At 46.9% G+C, this 20,119-nt stretch overlaps 1 protein-coding gene across 1 annotated transcript in view; it reads right to left on the reverse strand.

The window, feature by feature from the left end:
• HYDIN (HYDIN axonemal central pair apparatus protein) overlaps window positions 1-20,119 on the reverse strand; it is a 136,685-nt gene that overhangs the window by 51,255 nt on the left and 65,311 nt on the right. Inside the window, exons 24-41 of the mRNA XM_033158672.1 lie at window positions 18,848-18,956; window positions 18,332-18,451; window positions 17,287-17,496; window positions 15,484-15,621; window positions 14,130-14,307; window positions 13,911-14,038; window positions 13,425-13,558; window positions 12,374-12,510; window positions 11,435-11,562; window positions 9,730-9,921; window positions 8,886-9,035; window positions 7,572-7,811; window positions 7,159-7,315; window positions 5,330-5,524; window positions 4,085-4,255; window positions 3,310-3,483; window positions 2,231-2,454; window positions 499-636 (exon numbers count right to left, since the gene is read on the reverse strand). Coding sequence (XP_033014563.1) covers window positions 499-636; window positions 2,231-2,454; window positions 3,310-3,483; window positions 4,085-4,255; window positions 5,330-5,524; window positions 7,159-7,315; window positions 7,572-7,811; window positions 8,886-9,035; window positions 9,730-9,921; window positions 11,435-11,562; window positions 12,374-12,510; window positions 13,425-13,558; window positions 13,911-14,038; window positions 14,130-14,307; window positions 15,484-15,621; window positions 17,287-17,496; window positions 18,332-18,451; window positions 18,848-18,956 — 2,923 coding nt within the window. The remainder of the gene's footprint in view (window positions 1-498; window positions 637-2,230; window positions 2,455-3,309; window positions 3,484-4,084; window positions 4,256-5,329; window positions 5,525-7,158; window positions 7,316-7,571; window positions 7,812-8,885; window positions 9,036-9,729; window positions 9,922-11,434; window positions 11,563-12,373; window positions 12,511-13,424; window positions 13,559-13,910; window positions 14,039-14,129; window positions 14,308-15,483; window positions 15,622-17,286; window positions 17,497-18,331; window positions 18,452-18,847; window positions 18,957-20,119) is intronic.

Consider the following 20,119-nt stretch of genomic DNA (forward strand, 5'->3'; position numbering starts at 1 on the left):
TCTTCACAACTGTCAGCATTTGATCTATAAACTCCTTGTGACAAAAACATGACTTTTTTTAGTTTACAATATTTCATAAAGTACATAAATGTACAATGATGGAACAAGAATTGATAATACGATAGTAGTGATAAAATTGCCTGCAATAAATGTGTCATTAGTACTCTCATTTTAGAGACTGGAAAACTGAGGTTGACTGGTGCTCATGGTCCCTCCATTTCTTTATTGTGATTGGCCAGGAATTGTGATTTGGCAATGGGTATTTAATAGCCAAGTGCACAGGACTCTAGCCCACACTAGCTCTCCACTGGAATCACACCAGAAAAGGGACCCTAGAAAGCCACCTGCAACTTTGCCATGGTCCTTTATGCAGGAAGGGACAGGATACTCCTCACCTGGCAGGCAGACATTGTGCAGACCCAGGCCCAGGATTCCAGATGGAACCACTGTGAGACCCCCCAGGCCTGTGTGGCTAGTGTCTCCCTTTGCTGCTGTTACCTGCATCCTCTCTGAAAGAATCTCCACCAATAGCTCCTCTGGAAGCACACAGCTCAACAGACCGTAATCTCCTGCCACACTGCCACAGAGGCTAAGGCGTCGCTGGATCGGAGCGCTGGGAATAGGGCTGGACGGAATCTGTAAATTGGGGATACGGCAGAAAGTTCCTACAAGAAACCTGTTGAGCTAGAAGGTACCTGCTTTCCCCCTCAACTCAGCCACCCCTGCATCACCACTTTCCCTCCCAGCTTAGGGAGATGGAATAAAGCATGGTCAATTGCCAAGAAGACAAGGGAGGGGAGTCTGAGGCAGGGGAGAGAAATACATATGCAAACTAATAAATACACAACACTTTGAAAATTGACCTCTCCACAAAATATGGCTCTCTGGGCCAGTCTCTCAAAGCTGAGGTCTTTTTGTGCCTCCCATTAAGAGGTGTCTCTTGCCCTTGGCCATCTGGGCTGCCCTCTGTGAGAACAGGAACAGAGTGAGGGTCAGATGCCAACTTCTGACTAAGGGAAGCTTTAAACACAAATGACACCATTTAACTTCAAAACCAGCAGGATGTCTTTCCAAGGAAGGTGCTTCAGAGGCCTGATGTGTGCATTGCTCTCTCCAAGCTTCAGCAGCTGGTTATCAAAGGGCAGAGGGGCAGCTCCAACCAAGTGTCAAGGGGACCAGCCACGAGTGGCTCCTCTTCCCAAGGGCAGCTGCATCAGCACCCATTTTTTTCCAGTGGCTCCATGACAAGGCCAGCAAGAGAGCCTGGTAAGAACTGCCCTCAAGGCATGAAAACAGGAATGTTTAACCAAAAGCCACTCTAAACAGGTAGTGTATTGCTTTGAGTGTATTCTGCAAGACGTTCCTGACACAGTAATAGTGTATCAGCAGTGTGTTTATTCTGCTTTATTAGTTCTTCTACAATGCTACCATGTAATTGCTGGCTGGAGGAGTTGCAGTGCAATAAAACCAGGACAAATATAAGACAGAACATTAGTGCTATAATTTTGGGGGGAATTTCAGCAGGAAGGTACGGGATGTGCACTGACTGGAAATGAAGCAGTGTAACTGCCCCAGAACTTTTGAAGGCACAAGCAGTATTGCAAGTGGGATCATGTGTGACCAACTCGACAGCATCATGAGCACAAATCATTGTGAATCTGCACTAAAAAGTGTGTCTGCAGGGGCCCAAACACCTCAACAGTATAAGAAAAGGAATCCACAGAATGGTCTGAGAGGACCTGATGTTGCTTCAGCATTCTTGAAGCAAAGCAAATACAAACTAATCAATTCCTGGATGGGTGACCATTGGGAGACCCACCTGCGAGAAAGGAAGGTGTATCAGAAGTATTTACAGAATGGCATTACAAAGGGCACTAGGCCTCAACATTGGGACACCATACTATTTCCCCTCAGGAAGGGGCAAGAGGGTGGCAGGAATTTTTGGCAAATCTTAAGAAGCTGCCTTACAGTGAGTTGGACCATTGGTCTATCTTGCTCAGTATGGTTTACACCAACCTGGTGGGTTGATGGGAGTTGTAGTCTGACACCTGGAGGGCACCAGGTTGGTGGAGGCCTGTCTACACTGACTGGCAGAGGCCCTCCAGGGTTTTAAACAAAGCAGGGTAGTTTCCCATTCCATCCTAGGAATGTCAAGGATTGAACCTTTGACCTTCTGCCTGTCAAGCATATGCTCTACTACTGGGTGATTGCTCTTCCTCAATTCTCTCACCTGGGATCCAGGTTGATCAGATTGTTGATGCTGCTGCTGCTTTTGTGATGTGTGACCTTCAGACTTGCCCTTCGCCGTCGCCGTGCTTCCCCTATAGCCTCTAGAGACGCCTGAGAGGGGTCCTGTTTTGGACTCTGAACTATGGCTGCCTTCTGAGGTGTGCTTACCCATAGCCTCTGTACTGAGCCTGTTATTCAGAGGCAGGGCAAGCTGCCCTTCAGTTCCTTGATGGGAAAGACAAACAGACAGAAATAGTTCCCTGATGTTTTTCAAGTCAGAGAAGTGAACACTACTTTGGCATCCAAACTTGGCAATGCATAGTGATGAGATCTCAGTGGGTGAATTGGGAAAGGTTGGCCTCAGCCAACTATGTCTGCCTGGCTACCCATTGCAGTGTCGGCATAAGCAAGGGGAGGGAGTGCTGTGCTCTCTTCCACTAGGCCTTTTTACCCAGGGGCAGGTTTTGAGGGCCTGTATCTAGTTTTGGGCCAAAAGGTCAGACTGTAGTTAGTGCGGCTCGCAACAGCCTCCCTGAGCTGCTAGACGCCCTCTCAGATGTAGGGTTGCAGAACATTCACACAGAGGCCACTGTTGGGTCAACTCAGGCCTCATGATAACATTAAGGTTTTCCTAATTTGTCGCTAGGCAAGACATACCCTCAAGTAGTTTCCCTATGGGAGAGTATTTTCTATTTATTTGTTACATTTCTACCCCATCTTTTCCTCCAAGGAACTCAAGATGGCATACGTGGTTCTTCCTCGTCTCATTTAATTACCATTTAATTACCACAACAACCCTGCGAGGTAGGTTAGGCTGAGAGACCATGACTGGCCCAGGTTCATCACTCAGTGAGCTGAACCTGAGTGGGGATTTAAGTGGCCGAGTATGGATTTGAACCCTTGTTTCCCAAGTCCTATTCCAACGCTCACTGGATATACCCTACTGGAGTGAGAGTCAAGCTGGTCTTGAGGAGAGAGTAAATGTTCACTGAGGATGGGCTATGGAGAGGATAGGCAAAGGCCAGATGGGTACTTGCCATGATGTTGAAGACCCCCACAACACCCCCAATCCCCACTTACCCCCCTCTTCATTTTCCCGTTGTGCCAGTTCAATGGCGGCTCGGATGCAGAGTTCACGAGCACGAAGCCCTGCTGAAGTGTTCCCATCAGAGATGGCTTCCAAGACCACAGAATCAATGGATAAGCAAGCAGCACTGTAGTGTTTGGCAATGGTGATGGCCGCACTGGACTTTCCTAGAGGAATCAGAGACAAAGTTATTGCTAAACACATACACACTTTCACCATCCATCATTTATTGACATCCCTTTATATCTGGGATGGAGGAGCTTTTTCAGTCTAAGGGCCACATTCTCTTCTGGACAACTTTCTGAGGGCAACATGGCAGTGGGGGGGGGGGGCAGAAGCAAAAGTGGGTGGAACAGAGTGAATCAGAAGGGCCAGCAGTGATGGATGGGTGGGGTCTGGGGAGAGTTCTAAGGGGAGTTCTCAACAGACTCTCATAAAACAGGAACGTGGCTGCCTTCCCAGGGCAAATCCCCTCTCCCTGGCACCCACCATTCATCAAGGAAGAACAAGGCCAGTCACTCTGCTTGCTCTGCATTAAGCACACATCTAGCTTAACCCACAGTTAGTATCAGCCTTGGCAAGAAAATGCCTTGAGTCCTTCGCCCCCCCCCCCCAAAGTTGTTCACAAACTAAAAAATATTCAGAAGAGCACTGCAAAAAACAGAGGATGTCGGTGAGATCTCAGAGCACATTGTGGTACTCAGCTGCCAACTGGGAGTATACAGTCACCACAGATGTAGCCCTGCTGCTCAGAGGTGGTCTCTGTACCTGTAAGGGGAGCACCATGGATGATGATGGCAATGCCCCTGCGGTTCCTGGCAGCCCGTCCCTCTGGAGATATATCAATGCCAAGGTGACGCGCAATGGCTTTTGAGACGGGGTTGTTGTCTAGCTCTCCAACAGCTTCCTTATTCTTGATCACACTTTGCTGACTCCCTCCTGAAAAGGAATCAGGGCTATAGACAGCTTGCTCTAAGGCCATATCCTTCAAAGGGCTTCAGAAAGGAAAGATGTCAGGTACAAATAGTACAACTTCAGAAATTGCACAGACCCCTTTATTTTCAAGGAGGAACAGAGGGTTGGCCAAATGGGAGAAGTCCTTAAGCCCCAAAAGGGATGCCAGTCTCTCGTCTTTGCTGCTGCAGATGGCAGGTGTGTCCGTGGCTTTTTTAATCCTCTACTGCAACAGACAGTATATATCTATACATTTGCTCTGGGGTTAAAAATAAATAAATCTAACTCCAGAACCTGTAATCTGTTTAATATAAGCATATCAAGCAAACTTGAATGAGCTTATTTTGAACAATTAATACTGATCCTGTCAGGCAGGACAAGAAATTGTTTTTGTCTTAATTTATCACATTATTAATGTACTTTTATCTCTCTTCATTCTATTGCTCGCTCTGTCCTTCCAGCCTCAACACCCTTTATGTGACTTCTTACCAATGCTGTCATGTGCACTGATCAAACACTGTGCATTGGAATTTCACCACAGACCCCTGTACATAACATGCAAAACAAAACAAAAAAACCCAAAAAAAACAACAACCCAGCAATGTCAGGGGAGATAAGCCAAGAGTGAAGCCTCATTCCTCTGTCAACATAGTGAGGGCCTGTGCACAAGCAATGGGTTGACAGGGCTTAAGCCTTTGTCCAATGGGAAAAGTCAAGATAATGTATTTCCACTACAATATGAACTTCTGCAGCTGCTTCACGCTGGAGAACAAAGTTTGCAGAAAATGGCATGCAACACAATTTTGGGTCGAAAGGAGTTTGTCAAGCCAGATATTTTTGAGATTTGGAAAACATACACTGGTCCACAATTCCAACACATGTGGAACCTAAACGCTCCTGATCTAGTTCCTTATAGATTTTCACCAGGAGGTGGCAGCAAAATGTCACTAAGTGGATGTCTAAATCTTTCCCCATTACATCACTTACATTTTCTTTCTTCAATGATGATGGTGACATGCTCTTTTCATTGTCCCAGCAGCACCAGAAGCTCTCACTCACCTTGTCCTCTGTCTGTCCCCTCCTCTTCCTCTTCTTCCTCCTGATCAAATTTCGATTCCACCCTGAAAGTTCTGGTATCCTCATTAAGGGAAAGAGAAGGATGAGCAGAGGCCCCCGTGGATGTTGTTTGCCCAGGACTGGAAGGGAGAAGCTTCATCCCATGATCAGAAAGTAAAGCATTTTCATCGTCTTCTACTAAAGAGGAAAGGAGGGCAGATGTCACAGTGCATACAAGAGACACCAAGTAATGTACTGGTGGCACTTTCAGAAGTTCCCCACACTCAGTCTTAACCAAAGCAAACCAGTGAAGCACATGCCATTCTCTATCTAGACCATGGGTAGGCAAACTAAGGCCCGGGGCCCAGATCCGGTCCAAGTGCCTTCTAAATCTGGCCTGCGGACAAGCCGGGAATCCGCGTGTTTTTACATGAGTAGAATGTGTGTTTTTATTTAAAATGCATCTCTGGGTTATTTGTGGGGCCTGCCTGGTGTTTTTACATGAGTAGAATGTGTGTTTTTATTTAAAATGCATCTCTGGGTTATTTGTGGAGCATAGGAATTTGTTCATCCACCCCCCCCAAAAAAAACATATAGTCCGGCCCCCCACAAGGTCTGCTGAGGGACAGTGGACGGGCCCCTTGCTGAAAAAGTTTGCTGACACCTGATCTAGACCAACCTTTACAATTTGGTACCTTCCAGATTTTTTTGCCACCAGCACCAATCAGCACGGCTTTTGGAAATACGCTCAAAAACACAGAAGACTGGCTTCTAGTCTTCAGATTGTATTGCCTGGACAAATAACTGCATTTATGTATGGCTCACCATAACCAATTGTAAAATAAAATGGGCAGAGGCTGCTTTTGAAAGACACCATGGCTTTGGAATGAAGAGATAATGATTTATACCACCCACCCAGTTCATGCTCTATGTAGTCCATCCTGTGAAGGTGTGGTGGTGTAGGGATTAGCACTGGGGTGGGGGGGTTGGTAAAGGGAGCAGGAATTCAGTCACAGCAGCCAATTCTGTGTGGGGAAGTAAGTCACAAGTCCTGTCAATGGGAAGCATCCAGATGTGCCAAGGTGGGAGAAGGGATTCCTCTGGCCTGGCACTTAGACCATATCGTGGGGCTGCAAATCTTTAAAGCACATACCCCGCCCCCAATTCAAGAATCCTGGGAACTGAAGTTTGTAAACTACTATTCCCAGGATTCTTTGGGGAACCCATGTGCTTCAAATGTGCTTTAAATGAATGGTGTGTATGCAGCCCCAGAATTTTGGAGCTGCAGGGGGGAGGCAGTTGTGAATCAGGTAGGGCCTCTTTTAATATTAGAATAGGTGTAGTCAGATGATATGGAAGCAGTGCGTCAGACCTGACGTCCCTTTGGGTTCCCGATTTAGGCAATGTTCCTGGATAGTTTGAGTAATCCTTGCAGAAATCTTTTGTCACCTTAAATAATGAAAGTTGCAGGCACAGGGTTGTATCCAAATAATTCCTACTCAGAGTACACATTGGCCAAACAATTCCTGCATTGAAGGAGGTTACACTAGGTGACTCTCATGCTCCCTTCCAACTCTAAAATTCTTCACCCACTGAAATTAATGAACCTAAAGTAGTCATGTTCATTAACCTCAATGGGTCTGCTGTGAGAATGACTAGCAATGGACATCAAGGCATTATCCCGCCTTTTTATTCCAGGAGTAGATGCAAAATCTAGAAATGAGCACAGCAAGTAGCTGGAATTAGTCAGTCCCCTTACGCCCTCTCTGATGTCCAAAAATAGCCACCCCATGCAGCTGGACTCTCCAAAAAGCCCAGCCCCCTCAGCTCACCATTTTCCTGATGACCGGTAACTGTCTCCTGGTCACCTTGAACCTTCTTCTGCTCCTCATAATATTCCAGGACTTCAAAAGGCAGCTTCTCCCCAGGGATGCGAGGAGGCAACAGAAGCATGTTATGGGTGTCATAGCCCTTCAACATCCGCAGAATCTAAAACCAAGCACATATATAAGGATACAAAGAACTGTCTCATGTGGAGTTTGGCCAGTGCTCCATTGAGGTGAGTATGAATGACTCTGAATTGCTGCAGTGTTTGACTTGTAGAAGTCAGTTTGCCCATAACCTGTTAGACTTGGGCCCACCATCTGTTGTTGACACTATACCACACTTTGAACAGTGTGATTAGCAGAATATGCACAGCCAGAGTTTGCAGCCTCAGCTGGGAGCAAGAGTGCTTGGTTCTTACCCGCTCTTCCAACAGATACTGCTGGTCAAATTCCAATGAGTAGAATTCAATGGGGAAGCTACAAGGGTTCTTCACCACCACTTCAGCCTCATCCCCAACGGCGTAAGGCAAGAGGGGGCCAAGTTCCAGAATGGAAGGCGTGAACTCTAGACGTGGCTCCAGACCTTGCCCTGAGACATTCAGCTGCAGCTGCTGGGTGCTCTGGGAAATGCTCAGAATCAGGTAGTGGCGGTAGAATTTCTAAGATGACAAAAGTTGGAGGGATTATTTCACAGAACTATAGAGATGGAAGGGACAGCAAGATTCATCTAGTCCAACTCTGTGCAATGCAGGAATCACAGCTAAAGAATCCCTGACAGATGACCACCCAACCTCTTTTTATATTAGAAAGAAAGAAAGAATATAGAAAGGCCCAAGTTTAGCTCTTGCCTAGCAGTCATAAGAAAACTATGCCCATGGATTCATACTTGTTGCATTGTCTTGCTCTGTATTTGTGCTCAGCATAGTAATGTCAACCACCCATCTATTATAATGCTGGGAGTTCTGGCCTCACTCTGTAATAACTTTCTGTTCCACCACCCATGCTGATATAAATACACCTGCCAGCAGAAGGCAGCACTTCATGTCTGATAATGTGGGCTCTCTCTAGCCCATGAAACCTCTTGCCATGAAATATATACAGGTGCCACAAGATTCTTGGTTGTTTTGCTGGGCCAGACCAAGATTCCTCTCATCTCTCATGAGCACTTTTCTTTCACCCTCTAAACTGGGAGAGCCCTCTTGGCTATCAAGGATAAGGCTGTTGATACCTTATTTATTTGTTGTTATTTGAAAAAAATTCTTACCCATCTTTCACAACAATACAATATGTGGTTATAAAAAACAGATAAAACCATTCCTATTATCAAAACAAGTTAAAGCGTTCCAAATGGAAAAGAACAGTCACTTTCTCCCCAACCTGTTCTGGACGTAGCCTGTTCTCAACAGCTTTTATTAACCTCATGTGCTCTATGTTCAATGAGGCCAAGCCCCTTCCCATGTTTTGATCCTTAAGGACTCTGGGTGAACACACCGCTGACCTGGCCTTCCATTCCAAAACATCATCACTTTCAATGTTATCAATAGCAGGGCTATCATTGCTGTGGTTCAACTCTAAAAGACTCGTTGGCCTGTCTGCCAACATTTAAAAAGCTAAAATAATTCACACTAACTCTCACCAAATGAATCATTTAAATCATTACTCCCCCCGCTTTTTTCCAAGTACGGACTAGAGGTTGGCAACTGTTCAATGGCATGAACCTCTTGACCACCTACCTCTTCTCTGGGTGCAAACTTGACTTGCACATTGAGCCTCTCCCCCGGAGCCAGGATCCCATAGGGAGGGATCATCTCAAAGACATTGGGCTTGTGTTTTAACTCACGGCGCATCTTCCGACGTAAGGTCATTGGCATGTGCTTGTCCACCTAAACATACAACAAACAATGACATCACTGAGCAATGGATCTCTGTGCCATTGTGAACAGACCTGTTCCCACCCAAACTGCATCTGAAATTCTGGTGCCTGCTGTTGTTACATGCAACAACCTGCTAGCCAAGTAGATGGACCAATGTTTCTCGGCAATTCAGGGCACCCTGGGTGGTGCTGCCCTCCATCCATAGGCACAAGAATAAAAGGTTTTCCCAGTTTAGGATGACAAGGAAGGAAAAAGATGCTTTCCCCATTGCAGTAGCAATGCTCTCTGAGGAGAGTGTTTTACCTCACTGTTTTATTTTCTTTTGCATTCTTCAGTGGCTCAAGTGAGTCTGAAGCTGAATTGCCAGTTGTGAGCTTAACCAGCTGCAGGGTCTGCCTTTCTGAACCTCTGGAGACCTTGCCTCTGTGCTTTATGGATCAAAAGGACTCAGCCTCAAGAGTAGAAAAAGGAGGACAGATTCTTCCAGCTTTTCAGCTATCATCTGTAGCCACACCTTTAAGTACAACTTAATCTCTATCCAGTGCAAAGCTTCACTGGTCAGTTTCTGCAGATTGAGCTGCTGTACAAGGAGCAGGAGAGGCTGACTCATTTCTGATGAGGTGGCAACCCTCGTGGAAAGAGCAGGGTGGAACCTGATGGTCAGAAAAAGGGAAAGAGAAGCCTGCAGCCAGGTCTGCTTTACCTTTTTTATTTGCTCGCTGCTGGTGGCAAACCACTCACAGGTGACCTGGAGCTGGTTGTGAAGCTGGATTGTCTCGACTTGGCACTGCCCGCACTGAGTGGCAGCAAACTCCAAATTGTCATTGGACACGCAGAGAGATGGCATAATCACCATGGCACGTAGAGCGATGTTGAATGTGGGTCCGCTCAGGACCTGGAGCAAACAACAAACAGGACCTAAGCACCATGTGCAGGAAATGGGACCCTCTAACACACATACAGTGGTACCTCAGTTTAAGAACAGTTCTGTTTACGAACGATTCAGTTTAGGAACTCTGCAAAATCGGAAGTAGTATCCCGGTTAGCGAACCTTACCTCGGTCTAAGAAGAAGTGTACATGCACACGAAAGCTCATACCAGGAACAAACTCAGTTGGTCTCTAAGGTGCTACTAGAAAGAATTTTCGATTTTGTTTTGACTATGGCAGACCAACACGGCTACCCACCTGTAACTCGGTCTAAGAATGGAATCCGAACTGTGGAAGGGCACCGGCAGCAGGAGGCCTCATTAGGGAAAGCGCGCCTCGGTTTAAGAACGGTTTTGGTTTCAGAACGGACATCCGGAATGGATTAAGTTTGTAAACCGAGGTACCACAGTACCCTTAATGGCACTCAGGGCACTGTGCAGGTATCAAATGGTGGAGAAATCAAATATATATGCTGCAGATCGGGCCAGGGGATACAGGATCAGTCTCTCCCCCACCACTCACAGGCAAGGTTTGACAAGTGGGCAGAGCCACAGTGGCAGATATGGGGCTCTCAGATTTCAGCACTGCCCTGTGCAATGCTAAAATTTGGCACAGCCCTCTCACACTCCATTCTACAGCATTGTTGTGTCCCAAAGGAGTGTTAGACTCCAGGCCAGAGCACTGCTCTTTTAAGGAGCCTGGTCTGACCAAAGAGAGCTGGGTTCAGTTCAGACAGCAGGAATGGCTCTAGATATAATGGCACAGTTTGCCTCTGGCACTTCTTGGAGCACATTGTCTGCCTTGGAGTCAGATGTGGCCTTCCTAAGCCTTTCTTAGGAACACAGAAAGCTGCCTTATACTGAGTCAGACTATGGGTCCATATCGGCCAGTAGGCTACAGTCAACACTGATAGGGATTGACTCTCCAGGGTTTCAGATAAGAAATCTTATCCCAGCCCTATGTGGAGATGCTGCTAAAGATTGAGCTTGGGACCGTGTACATGCCAGGCAAGTGCTCTACCACACAGCTATGTCCCTTCCCCTCTGCTATGGCCTATCCAGCTGCCCTCCATAAATTCCCATGCAGTTGTCCAGTTGCTGGGCTCCCCTGCCCACCCATGTGGCTCCATAATTCATGGCAGGCTTTGTCTTAACTCTAAGGACTTGAAAGCGGATCATGGGAGGCCAGCTGTAGCTACCGGTACAACTGAAGTGGGTGTTCATGGCTTTTCTGATGACTGCATTTCTTTCTTAATATTACATCCTAGCTGTGATGCATCATAAACTTTGCCTGCCTTGTGGGACATGTCAACTAGGAGGGCTGAGCCCACTAGCTTCAGTTCCTTGCAGTGTCCCATTTTTCAAATTTCCCATATTGCTGCATCCATTTTTTAAAACTGAGCCAAATTCCTTCCCCATCCCCAGCCTCAGCCAAGGGCCCCAAGGCAGTGCAGCATGGTGGGCTGTGAAATGAAAGGCACCTTGACTGGCAGGATCACTTCCACCTCTCCCAGGGGCTGGTTGGCACTCTGGGGATCAAAGCGCACTCCAAATGTCTCCGTCTCGCAGTAGGGCAGGTTCTTCACTCTGTCCAGCTCTGTGTCGAAACCTGGCTCCAAAGAGCAACAGTGTCATCCCTTGCCAATTCAGGTGTGCAGGGAGAAATCAGCCATTGGTTTGTTTGTTTTCAATTACACTGACATGCCATCCTTCCACCAAGGAGCTTAGAATGGCTTCACAAGGTTCTCTCTCCACCCTTTTTATCCCCCATACCCAGTGGGTAGGTTAGGCTGAGGAAGCACCTGAGGTTGGAAAACTGGAGTCAGCCATGTCAGGCTTGCCTGCTTGGTACAATTCCCTCTGAGTGAAATTGAATATGGGAAATTAGCAGCCAAACCTAACAAATGCTAATTAGCATGAGAAGAGGCTAAGTCCACATAGCTGTATTGCTGATAGGTAAATCTCAGACCATAGAAATACAATTGTAGAGAGGACTCTGTATAGTGTTATTTCAAGAATTTGGGGCTGAGGGAACCACTGACCACCTTCACAGCAGTCAGATGAGCAGCCATTCCAACCATAATAATCTTCCCAGCACAGGGCAAACTGAGCAGGACCAGAAGTGAATCCTGGCAGGGCCATCAGTCTGCTGATGACACACATCTCCTTCTCTCTTTGGTCTTTGTGCTTACCCATACTCTGACCATAGTGGGCAACTGGACGTGGAAGAAAACCTTATTTGGAAAAAAGTGTTCAATGTCTGAGGGTAAAACAATTGGGGTGGGAGGGGAGGGGCTTGTACTGGTGGCAAATTTATTGGGTTTTTAATATATTTACATATGCTTTCCCCATTCAATTACTGATCAAGTTTTCAGGATAGGCTGAGCTAGAAATGAAAAGGAACCACACCTCCTTATTACCTGAGTCCCGCAAGTTCCGCCTATCTGCATAGAAGGACACAGGAAACTGGCCGGTGTTGGTGATTTTGATAATGTGGGTCCGGACAGTGCCCAGGATGATGTAGCCAAAGTCTAAGATGTACTCAGGGAGTTGTGCTCTGAAAAAGTAGCAACGGCTGGTTGTAAATAGATGTTTGATGCTCAGCTGGATAGTGAGGGCTACATTTTCAACAGGACTTTGAGGATTTAAGCATTTCACTTAAGTGCCAGAGCATACTTATGGGAGAGGGAAGCAGAGCGGAAAGTAACATTCTCCTTTGTGCCGAACACAGAAATGGCACTGCAGCCCTTTGGGAGGGGATTACTTTTATTATCCAATGAAGTTGAATGTTGGAAGATACAGGAAAGTTAAAAGAAAATGCTTCTTCACACAGCACTATTAAAATACTGTATGGAACTTGCTCCCACAGGAGACAGTGATGGACATGAACCTTGATGGTTTTCAAAGAGGACTGGACAACTTCATGAAGAAGAAAGGTTATCAGTTGCTACCAACCATGAAGGCTATGCTCTGCCTCCACAGCTGGATGCAGAAATACTCCTGAATGCCAGTTACTGGAGACCACAGGAAGGGAGAGTGATTTTGTGCTCAGATCGTGCTTCAGGGTTTCCCACAGGCATCTGCTGTGAGAATAGGATGATGGACTATTGGGGCTGTTGGCTGATCCAGTAGGCTCTTCTTATATTATTATTCTAGTTCAAATGTAGGTAGATTCAAGACAGCATTCAGCTAGGAAGACCTGGACAAGCCATGGGTTGACTCCCCGTGCATCAGAGTCTGGTGGCTTGCTACAGATTGCAGACTGCCCAAATAGAGATTGCCAGCCAAGCCAAGAAGCTTCACATGGTGAAAGCTTCCCCACTTCCCAGAGGCAGAGAAAACTGGGTGGATTGGGAGGATCAGGCAGTTTCCTGAGATTCTCCACTTATTTCCAAGTACTCAGCTGCTGGGAGCCCCCCTCATAACCCTGAAGTCTGGGGAAATGGCCATAGGGAGGAGATCTGCACCCACTTGACAAATCTGCGGCGAATTCGCTGGCTGATGGCAGGGTCCTCCTTTGGGTCACAGGAAAGCTGCATCTGCTGCTCCAAGGCATGTTCTCGAACAAGGAGCCTCTCCACCTCTAACTGCACTTGCATGCCAAGCTGTCAAGACCAAGGAGCACCGTCAGCCAACCTGACCCTGGTCCTGCACAGTCCTTGCTGCTTCCCCTACAGCATCAGCATCAGAAAGCTCCCTGTTCTGTGGGTTGCTTTTGATCTACTGGCCTCCTACACCTCCATGGTTGCCAATGCCCACTGTTGCCCTTCTTAAGAAGCCATCTGCCATTTTGTGCTCCTGCTCAGCCCTTCCTTCTGCATGCCAGAACTGTGTGGATTGCATGGCTCTTCCAATTCCCCCAAACCTTCTCTGCCAATGTGTCCCGGGTCAACTCCAGCCCTCACCCAGCCCAGCCCAGCCTAGCTCACAAGCAAGCAAAGGCGCTTTTAATCTTACTACAGAGCTGGATTCCTCCATGGTTGGTTCTGTGCCCACTGCCTCCAAGTTACTGATGGAATCTTTGTGTGAATCCTGCCCCATGCGTTCCTTGACTTCTTTCAGGAGGATGCTATACCGGTCATTTCCTACAGCAAGCACAAACAGGTGAGAGTTTGGACCAGGGATGAAGCTGCACTTTCCAAGGAAGGTGGAAGCTCTGAGGATGCTAACCCCTACCTTTAACATTTATGGGTAGATCCAGGCAAATTCTGGGGAAGATTCCTTCTCCTTTCAGGGTGATGATGTCTGGATCCATGTGGGCCACCTGGATCTGGAAGGTTCTTTGGAAGACCTCCGGAATGCCAGGCAAATAATATACCTTCAACACCTGTTTCTTCCCGGATTTAATATAACTCTAGGAGATACAAGTGGGAGAAACCTGAATAGGTAACACTGCTCCATGCCAATTAGAGGGCTGAGCAATCTTGCCTTCATTGAATGGTTTAAGTGGCTCAGACTAGGCCTCTCTGATGTCCTTGGATGTGGGCAGTTGCCACAGGCTTTCTACAGCTGACTTGAACCAGGAAGAGGAAATTACATCATAGCAGTCTGTCATCTTCTTTGTCTTGGGCACAGACTGGATCAGTGAGAAACATTGTGTTAGCCTGTTACACAGATGGCTGTGTAAACTCTTGCATTGTTTTTTAAATTTAGATTTCCCACCAAATAAAAGCCAGGTTTAGTTACCAGAGACATCGTGCAAATTAAGCACATTTGCTTTTGTCATTTAAATATACAGAAGGATTTGAGCTTTCAAAGAAATTCCTAAGTAAGGATTAAAGGAATGGAAAGAGATGATGGCATGGATAGTGTGGCATCTTCACAGACCCAGACCCAGATTTGTTGGACTGTGCCAGTGTCTCCAGTGTCTCTAGTCTAGGGGCAAGGTTGCCATCTCCCCACCTTTTCGTATTTTATTGTTGCTGGAAATTTTACTTCTTCCCACCCAAGATGAGCAGGGACAGGATTTGGTGGGCATCTCACAGGTCTGAGCTAATAGAAGTACAGGCTTACTTGGTGAGGCACTAAATAACTAAACACTTACAAGGCATTTCCCTCCAGTTAGGAAAATGGTCAGTGCTCTCCTCTCTTGTTATGAAAGAGCACCCGGCTCAATGCTGACCCAAGTACAAGAAAGGAACCTAGAGCAGGTAGCAAAAGAGGAAGGCTCTCCACACCGAAAACCTCCCTTCTGATATCTATAGATGGACTTCACCTCGCACAGAGGGGCAGAGGGAGGGGGGGTGCTCAGCCTGAGTCTTTTTGAGAAGAATGAGTTATCTTAATGGAAAGCTCTTCCCAGAGAACAAACAGACAGAGAGGGGAAGGAAGGAAGGAAGGCAGGAAGGAAGGCAGCCTTAACTTGAAGAAGGGCTTCATGCTTGAAGGCAGATTCCACCTGAATTCTAATGACACATTTACAGGAACCTGCCTTGCTTTGCACAATCTGCACAATAATTCAAAAGTCAAAATGCATAAAGAAGTGACCCTTAAACACAACAGCATCTATCCGGCTTCTGCTCTTACTCACAGAAACAGGCAGAGTCAGTGGCACACCAGGTGCAGGGTTGTTGGCTGAAGCCGCAATGGCGTTAGTCACAAAGTACTCAAATCCAACTTTTCCTGTATTTTTCAGCGTAATCTCAGTCACACATATCTGATCAAAAGGCTTAGGGAGAGAAAAGAGAGTGATGCCAATATGAAAGTGCAAACCTTTTGCTGCAATGCTGAAAGCATCTTGCTCTGAGCCCTTCTTTCCATCCCTCCTCTGACTCAACACCAACCAGCTGTTTGGGAGGAGATCATGTAATATTTCCAGCACCACACATGTGTAAAGTTGTCCAACCAACACTAGTCTGCTACCTTTTGATGATTTTGTCAGCAACAAAATATCTCCAGATGTTTCACTTGAGCAGGACCCTCCTAAGTCACCAGAAATCTTATTTTAAGAGATTTGGTAGTGTTGCTGTGTATCCTCAGATCATGTGAATGCAATATCTATAAGTCGCCTTGCATCCCTGAACCTGAATCCCCATCCCCCTAATCCTAACACCCTAACCTTAACCTGGTGGGGAATCGTTTTGGCCTGGCAAGCCAGATCTTTTAATCCTACCATGGGGGCAAACTTTAGCAGGGGAGAAGAACCACCTGCCTCTCGGTCATTTGACGCCAGGTGATATACAGATGAGTTGTTTCAGTTACCTGCCAAAGTTGGCTGTGGGGTGGGGATAATGACCAAGCAGGATTGAACTCCCTGCACATCAGCTGATGTATGGAGAGTTCAACCCTGCTTTCCACAGGGGTCAGCTGCACAAGGTGTAGGGCAAGTGGGCATGGTTTGGAGAGAGTGGACTGGTGGATCAAACCCTGCTGTAAAATTGGCTATGCCCAACCCTGAGAGAAGGTCAGCTGCTGGGATGACTTCTGCTTGGAGGGGTGCATGTGTTAGAGGCATAAGGACCTGACAGAGGCCACCTGAGAATGGCTAGGTTAATCAGAGAGCAGATATCTAGGGAAAGAGTCTCCCCTACTGCCACCCCAGTTCTTGGGCTCGGCAAGCCTCTCAGTGGTATAATGGCAATGGAGATGCACTGCAGGTGTTGCTGTGGTGAGGTGGAAAGCCAAGGAGGACCCAAATTCCCTCCCTGAATATCACTTTAGGCAAGGTTAAGGCAAGCTTAGTAGGTGTGGTTGAACTCTTTCAATAGGGCCCAATGAAGAGGGAAAAACAGTCCTTTTCAGCAGGGTCCTTGTGGGGGAGGGGGGGCAGACAGCATGGTTCTTGCATAGAATGTGCAATTCAAGAAAGAAGCATGTGGAGTGGAAGTTTGAAGGGTATAAGCAAAAGCAACACCTGGAGCCTGAGAGCCCATTTTCTGAGGTATAAGAAATCCAGTGGACTTGATTGACACTCTTCCAGCTGAGGGGTATTGTGGGGTGGGATGTCATGTGGAGGGGAAGCAAAGAAGTTGGGCTCCCTTTTGGGAAAGGGTGTGAACTAGGTGTAAACTTAAGAAATGGGTGGTAGGTGAGGAAGAGGATGCTTAGGCACAGCTTCCATTGGTCTGCTGTGATCAGAAGCATTTTTGTGTTCTCTTGCATATAATGTAAGTACTTCAGAGGCAATTAGGAAACCCATTCTACATAGTTCAGGCTTGAAAAAAATCCCCAAAAGACTCAACCCACCATAAACTTCTGCAAAACATTTTCATCATAGGATGGTGGGTTGGAGGAAAGCACAGGGGCTGATTTCTGCAAGGCATGTTTATTCAGAAAATAACTGAAGTGACCTGCTGAAGGCCTGCAGAGTCAAGTGTGTGCAGCTTTCACTTACCTGGAGTCCATAATCAATCTCCTTCCTGTCAAATGCATAACTCACAAGGGAGGCCTCACCCCTCAGTAGGATCTCGTAGGTGGGTCCCCCATCCACCTCACAGATGGCTTTGACACGAGCAACGATGTCAGCATGGCCATAGAATGTGAACGTCATCCGCTGGATCTCGCTCGGCTCCAGCATCCCATACAGCGGCATGATGTCAAATACCTGATCGGGAAGAGAGAGGGGCAGAGGCTGCATGCCAGCAAATGCCAAGATCCAGTCCAGGATGAGGGCAGCCACTGCAGCTGCGGGGAAAGCATGGTGGCTGCAGGATCGGCACCAAAAAGATGGATCTTCATACATTCTGACCTTTACTCAGGCTCCTCCTGTGCAAAACCCCATGTACTGCACATTTCCATAGGATGATTACAGTCTTGATCCTCTTCCCAGTATCTTAGCCAATCCAAATGTGATAACCAAGGTCTGAAACTGCTGTGCCTCCCTGCATGGGAAGGGTCTGGCTGCTGCTGCTGCTGATCAGGCTTGTCTCCTGCCTCAGGCTGAGGAGGAAGACCTAGCTTCTTTGGGACAGAGGTCATCATCAAACACAAACACCCGAGGCACACACTGGAGAGAGGGACTTTGGTGGGCTTCAGCCAGCATGAAGTAGCATAGCCACGCATGGCCCCAGCTCTTTAGTCCAGCTTGGCCCAGCCTTGAATCATCAGCAGATGGAGGCTGGGTAAAGGTTTGGAGAATTAGACCATCATCAGGAGTAGAGCATTTAGTTATGATGATACTATGGCATCCCTTCCCCTTGTATATTAAGCAAGTGGCTATTTTATTTTACAGGCACTTGAATGCTCTTGTTTGCCCTGAAGTGTGACCACCTTTGTCTTATCAGTTTGATTGCTGGATTGTTTTCAGTGTTGTGGTTTCTTTACATATTGTCTTATATTATTTTATTGTTCACAGCTTAGAGAAAATTATTTCTGAGTGATATGCACATATATTACATGAATAAATAAAATAATAATGATAAAAACAAACTCCTGCTCACTTCTTCCACGCCTGTCAGATGGTTATCTTCTGCTTCTGCACACCACAAGACTTCCTTGGTCCCCACCTCACTCTTCTTTGGAAGCTCCTCTTCACCTTGATCAGCAGCTGGCAATGGGGACTAGAAAAAAAAGCATTGGGAATGGGTGCAAGAGGCAGTGGGGGTAGATTGGCTTGAAGGTTTTCAGATAACCAGATGTATAGCACCCCGGACCTTGACAATAAAAATATCAGACAGGACAAGGCACTGGAATGTTTTGCACAGCTGGGAGAAAATGTCAAGGATAAAACTAAGGAGAAACCTTCTAACATCCAGGTGTCCCCCCATGTCCTCCTGCCCCATGGAACTTTTTGCAGATACTCACTGACTGCTCTAGCAGCCTCAAGGCAGTCATAAGGAGCAACCCACTGAGCCCATTCACATCAGTGGCACTTGTTCAAAATCACCCACAGGTGCTACCTGTGTCCTAACCAACCCACCTCTCCAAGCCAAAGGTAAGGTGAGATGAACAATTACCCTGGAGGCTGCTTTGGCTTCTGGGATACTTTCTGCAGTGTCTGGAAGTTCCTCAGGGACAGTCTCTTCTCCATCAACATAGTTGAGGTTTTCTTCTGTAGCTGCTTCTCTGGAGTCATAATATCAGGACAGAAATTTTACTTAATGGTGCTCAGCGTATCTGGGTATGGGCAACATTAACAGGGACACAAACGTGGTTTTGTATAAATATGAGTGAGAGGGTAATCTGTGGGTGCAGGCAAATGTGGATAATTGTGGGGAGCACTCTTGCCTTTAAAGTATTGTGGACTGAGGAGTTTTGTTTTGATTTTTAACACACACGCCCTCTCCCCACAAGAAAAGGCTCATTGCTGCTTCTGTGGCTCTCACTGAATATTTGTTTGGAACAATGCTGGGGGGGGGGGTAGGGGTGTGCTCCTGCATGTTCTGTTTCCTCGCCTTGAACACAAAGGTTGTGTGCACATACCATACATTCAAATCAAGAATCCTGGGAACTGCAGCTTGTATTGGGTGCTGGGAATAGTAGGTCTGTAAGGGGTAACCTTCTGTTCCCAGGATTCTGTGGGGGGAATACTTTGAATGTATGTAAGCAATGTAAGCAGCCACAGTTGCACTGCAGGCAGGTATGGATGCAGATGAAGCTGCTGCGCTTGGGTCAGAAAAGACCAGAGCATGATTCTGGAGTGAAGTGGCAAGAGGAGCTTTGCTGTATTTCACTTACAGTGGTACCCCGCTAGACGAATGCCTCGCTAGACGAAAAACTCGCTAGACGAAAGCATTCGTCTAGCGGGAGGCTGCCCCGCTAGACGAAAAAGTCTATGGGGCTGCCTCGCAAGACGAAAAAATTTCGTCTTTTTTTTTTCCGTTTTGCGGAGCGCGGCTCCCATTGCCGCTCCGCAAGACGAAAACCCCGCTAGACGAAAATTTTCGCGGGATGAATTATTTTCGTCTAGCGGGGCACCACTGTACAGCCACAGCCGATACATTAAGGAATTAACTACTCAAGCTAAATCCCTGGGATGGCAGAAAGCAAGAGCCCCCTAATATGTCATCTGCTATCATTCTCAAAGTGTGGCATAGCAGGCAGAGTGATGGGCATAGACCACCTAGCCATGCATGGCCAAGACACGGACTATGCATTTCTGAGGCCTAGTGTACAAACCTCTCAAAAATTTTGATGTCATTGTGACTTGTAGTTTCTTGTGGCTGTGGGACCTCCTGCTCAGTGTCTGCTTCCTGTTCAGGAAGGGCTGTAACATCTCTGGGGCTGAA

The sequence above is a fragment of the Lacerta agilis genome, chromosome 8 (assembly GCF_009819535.1).
Source record: "Lacerta agilis isolate rLacAgi1 chromosome 8, rLacAgi1.pri, whole genome shotgun sequence".
NCBI classification, from domain to species: Eukaryota; Metazoa; Chordata; class Lepidosauria; order Squamata; family Lacertidae; genus Lacerta; species Lacerta agilis.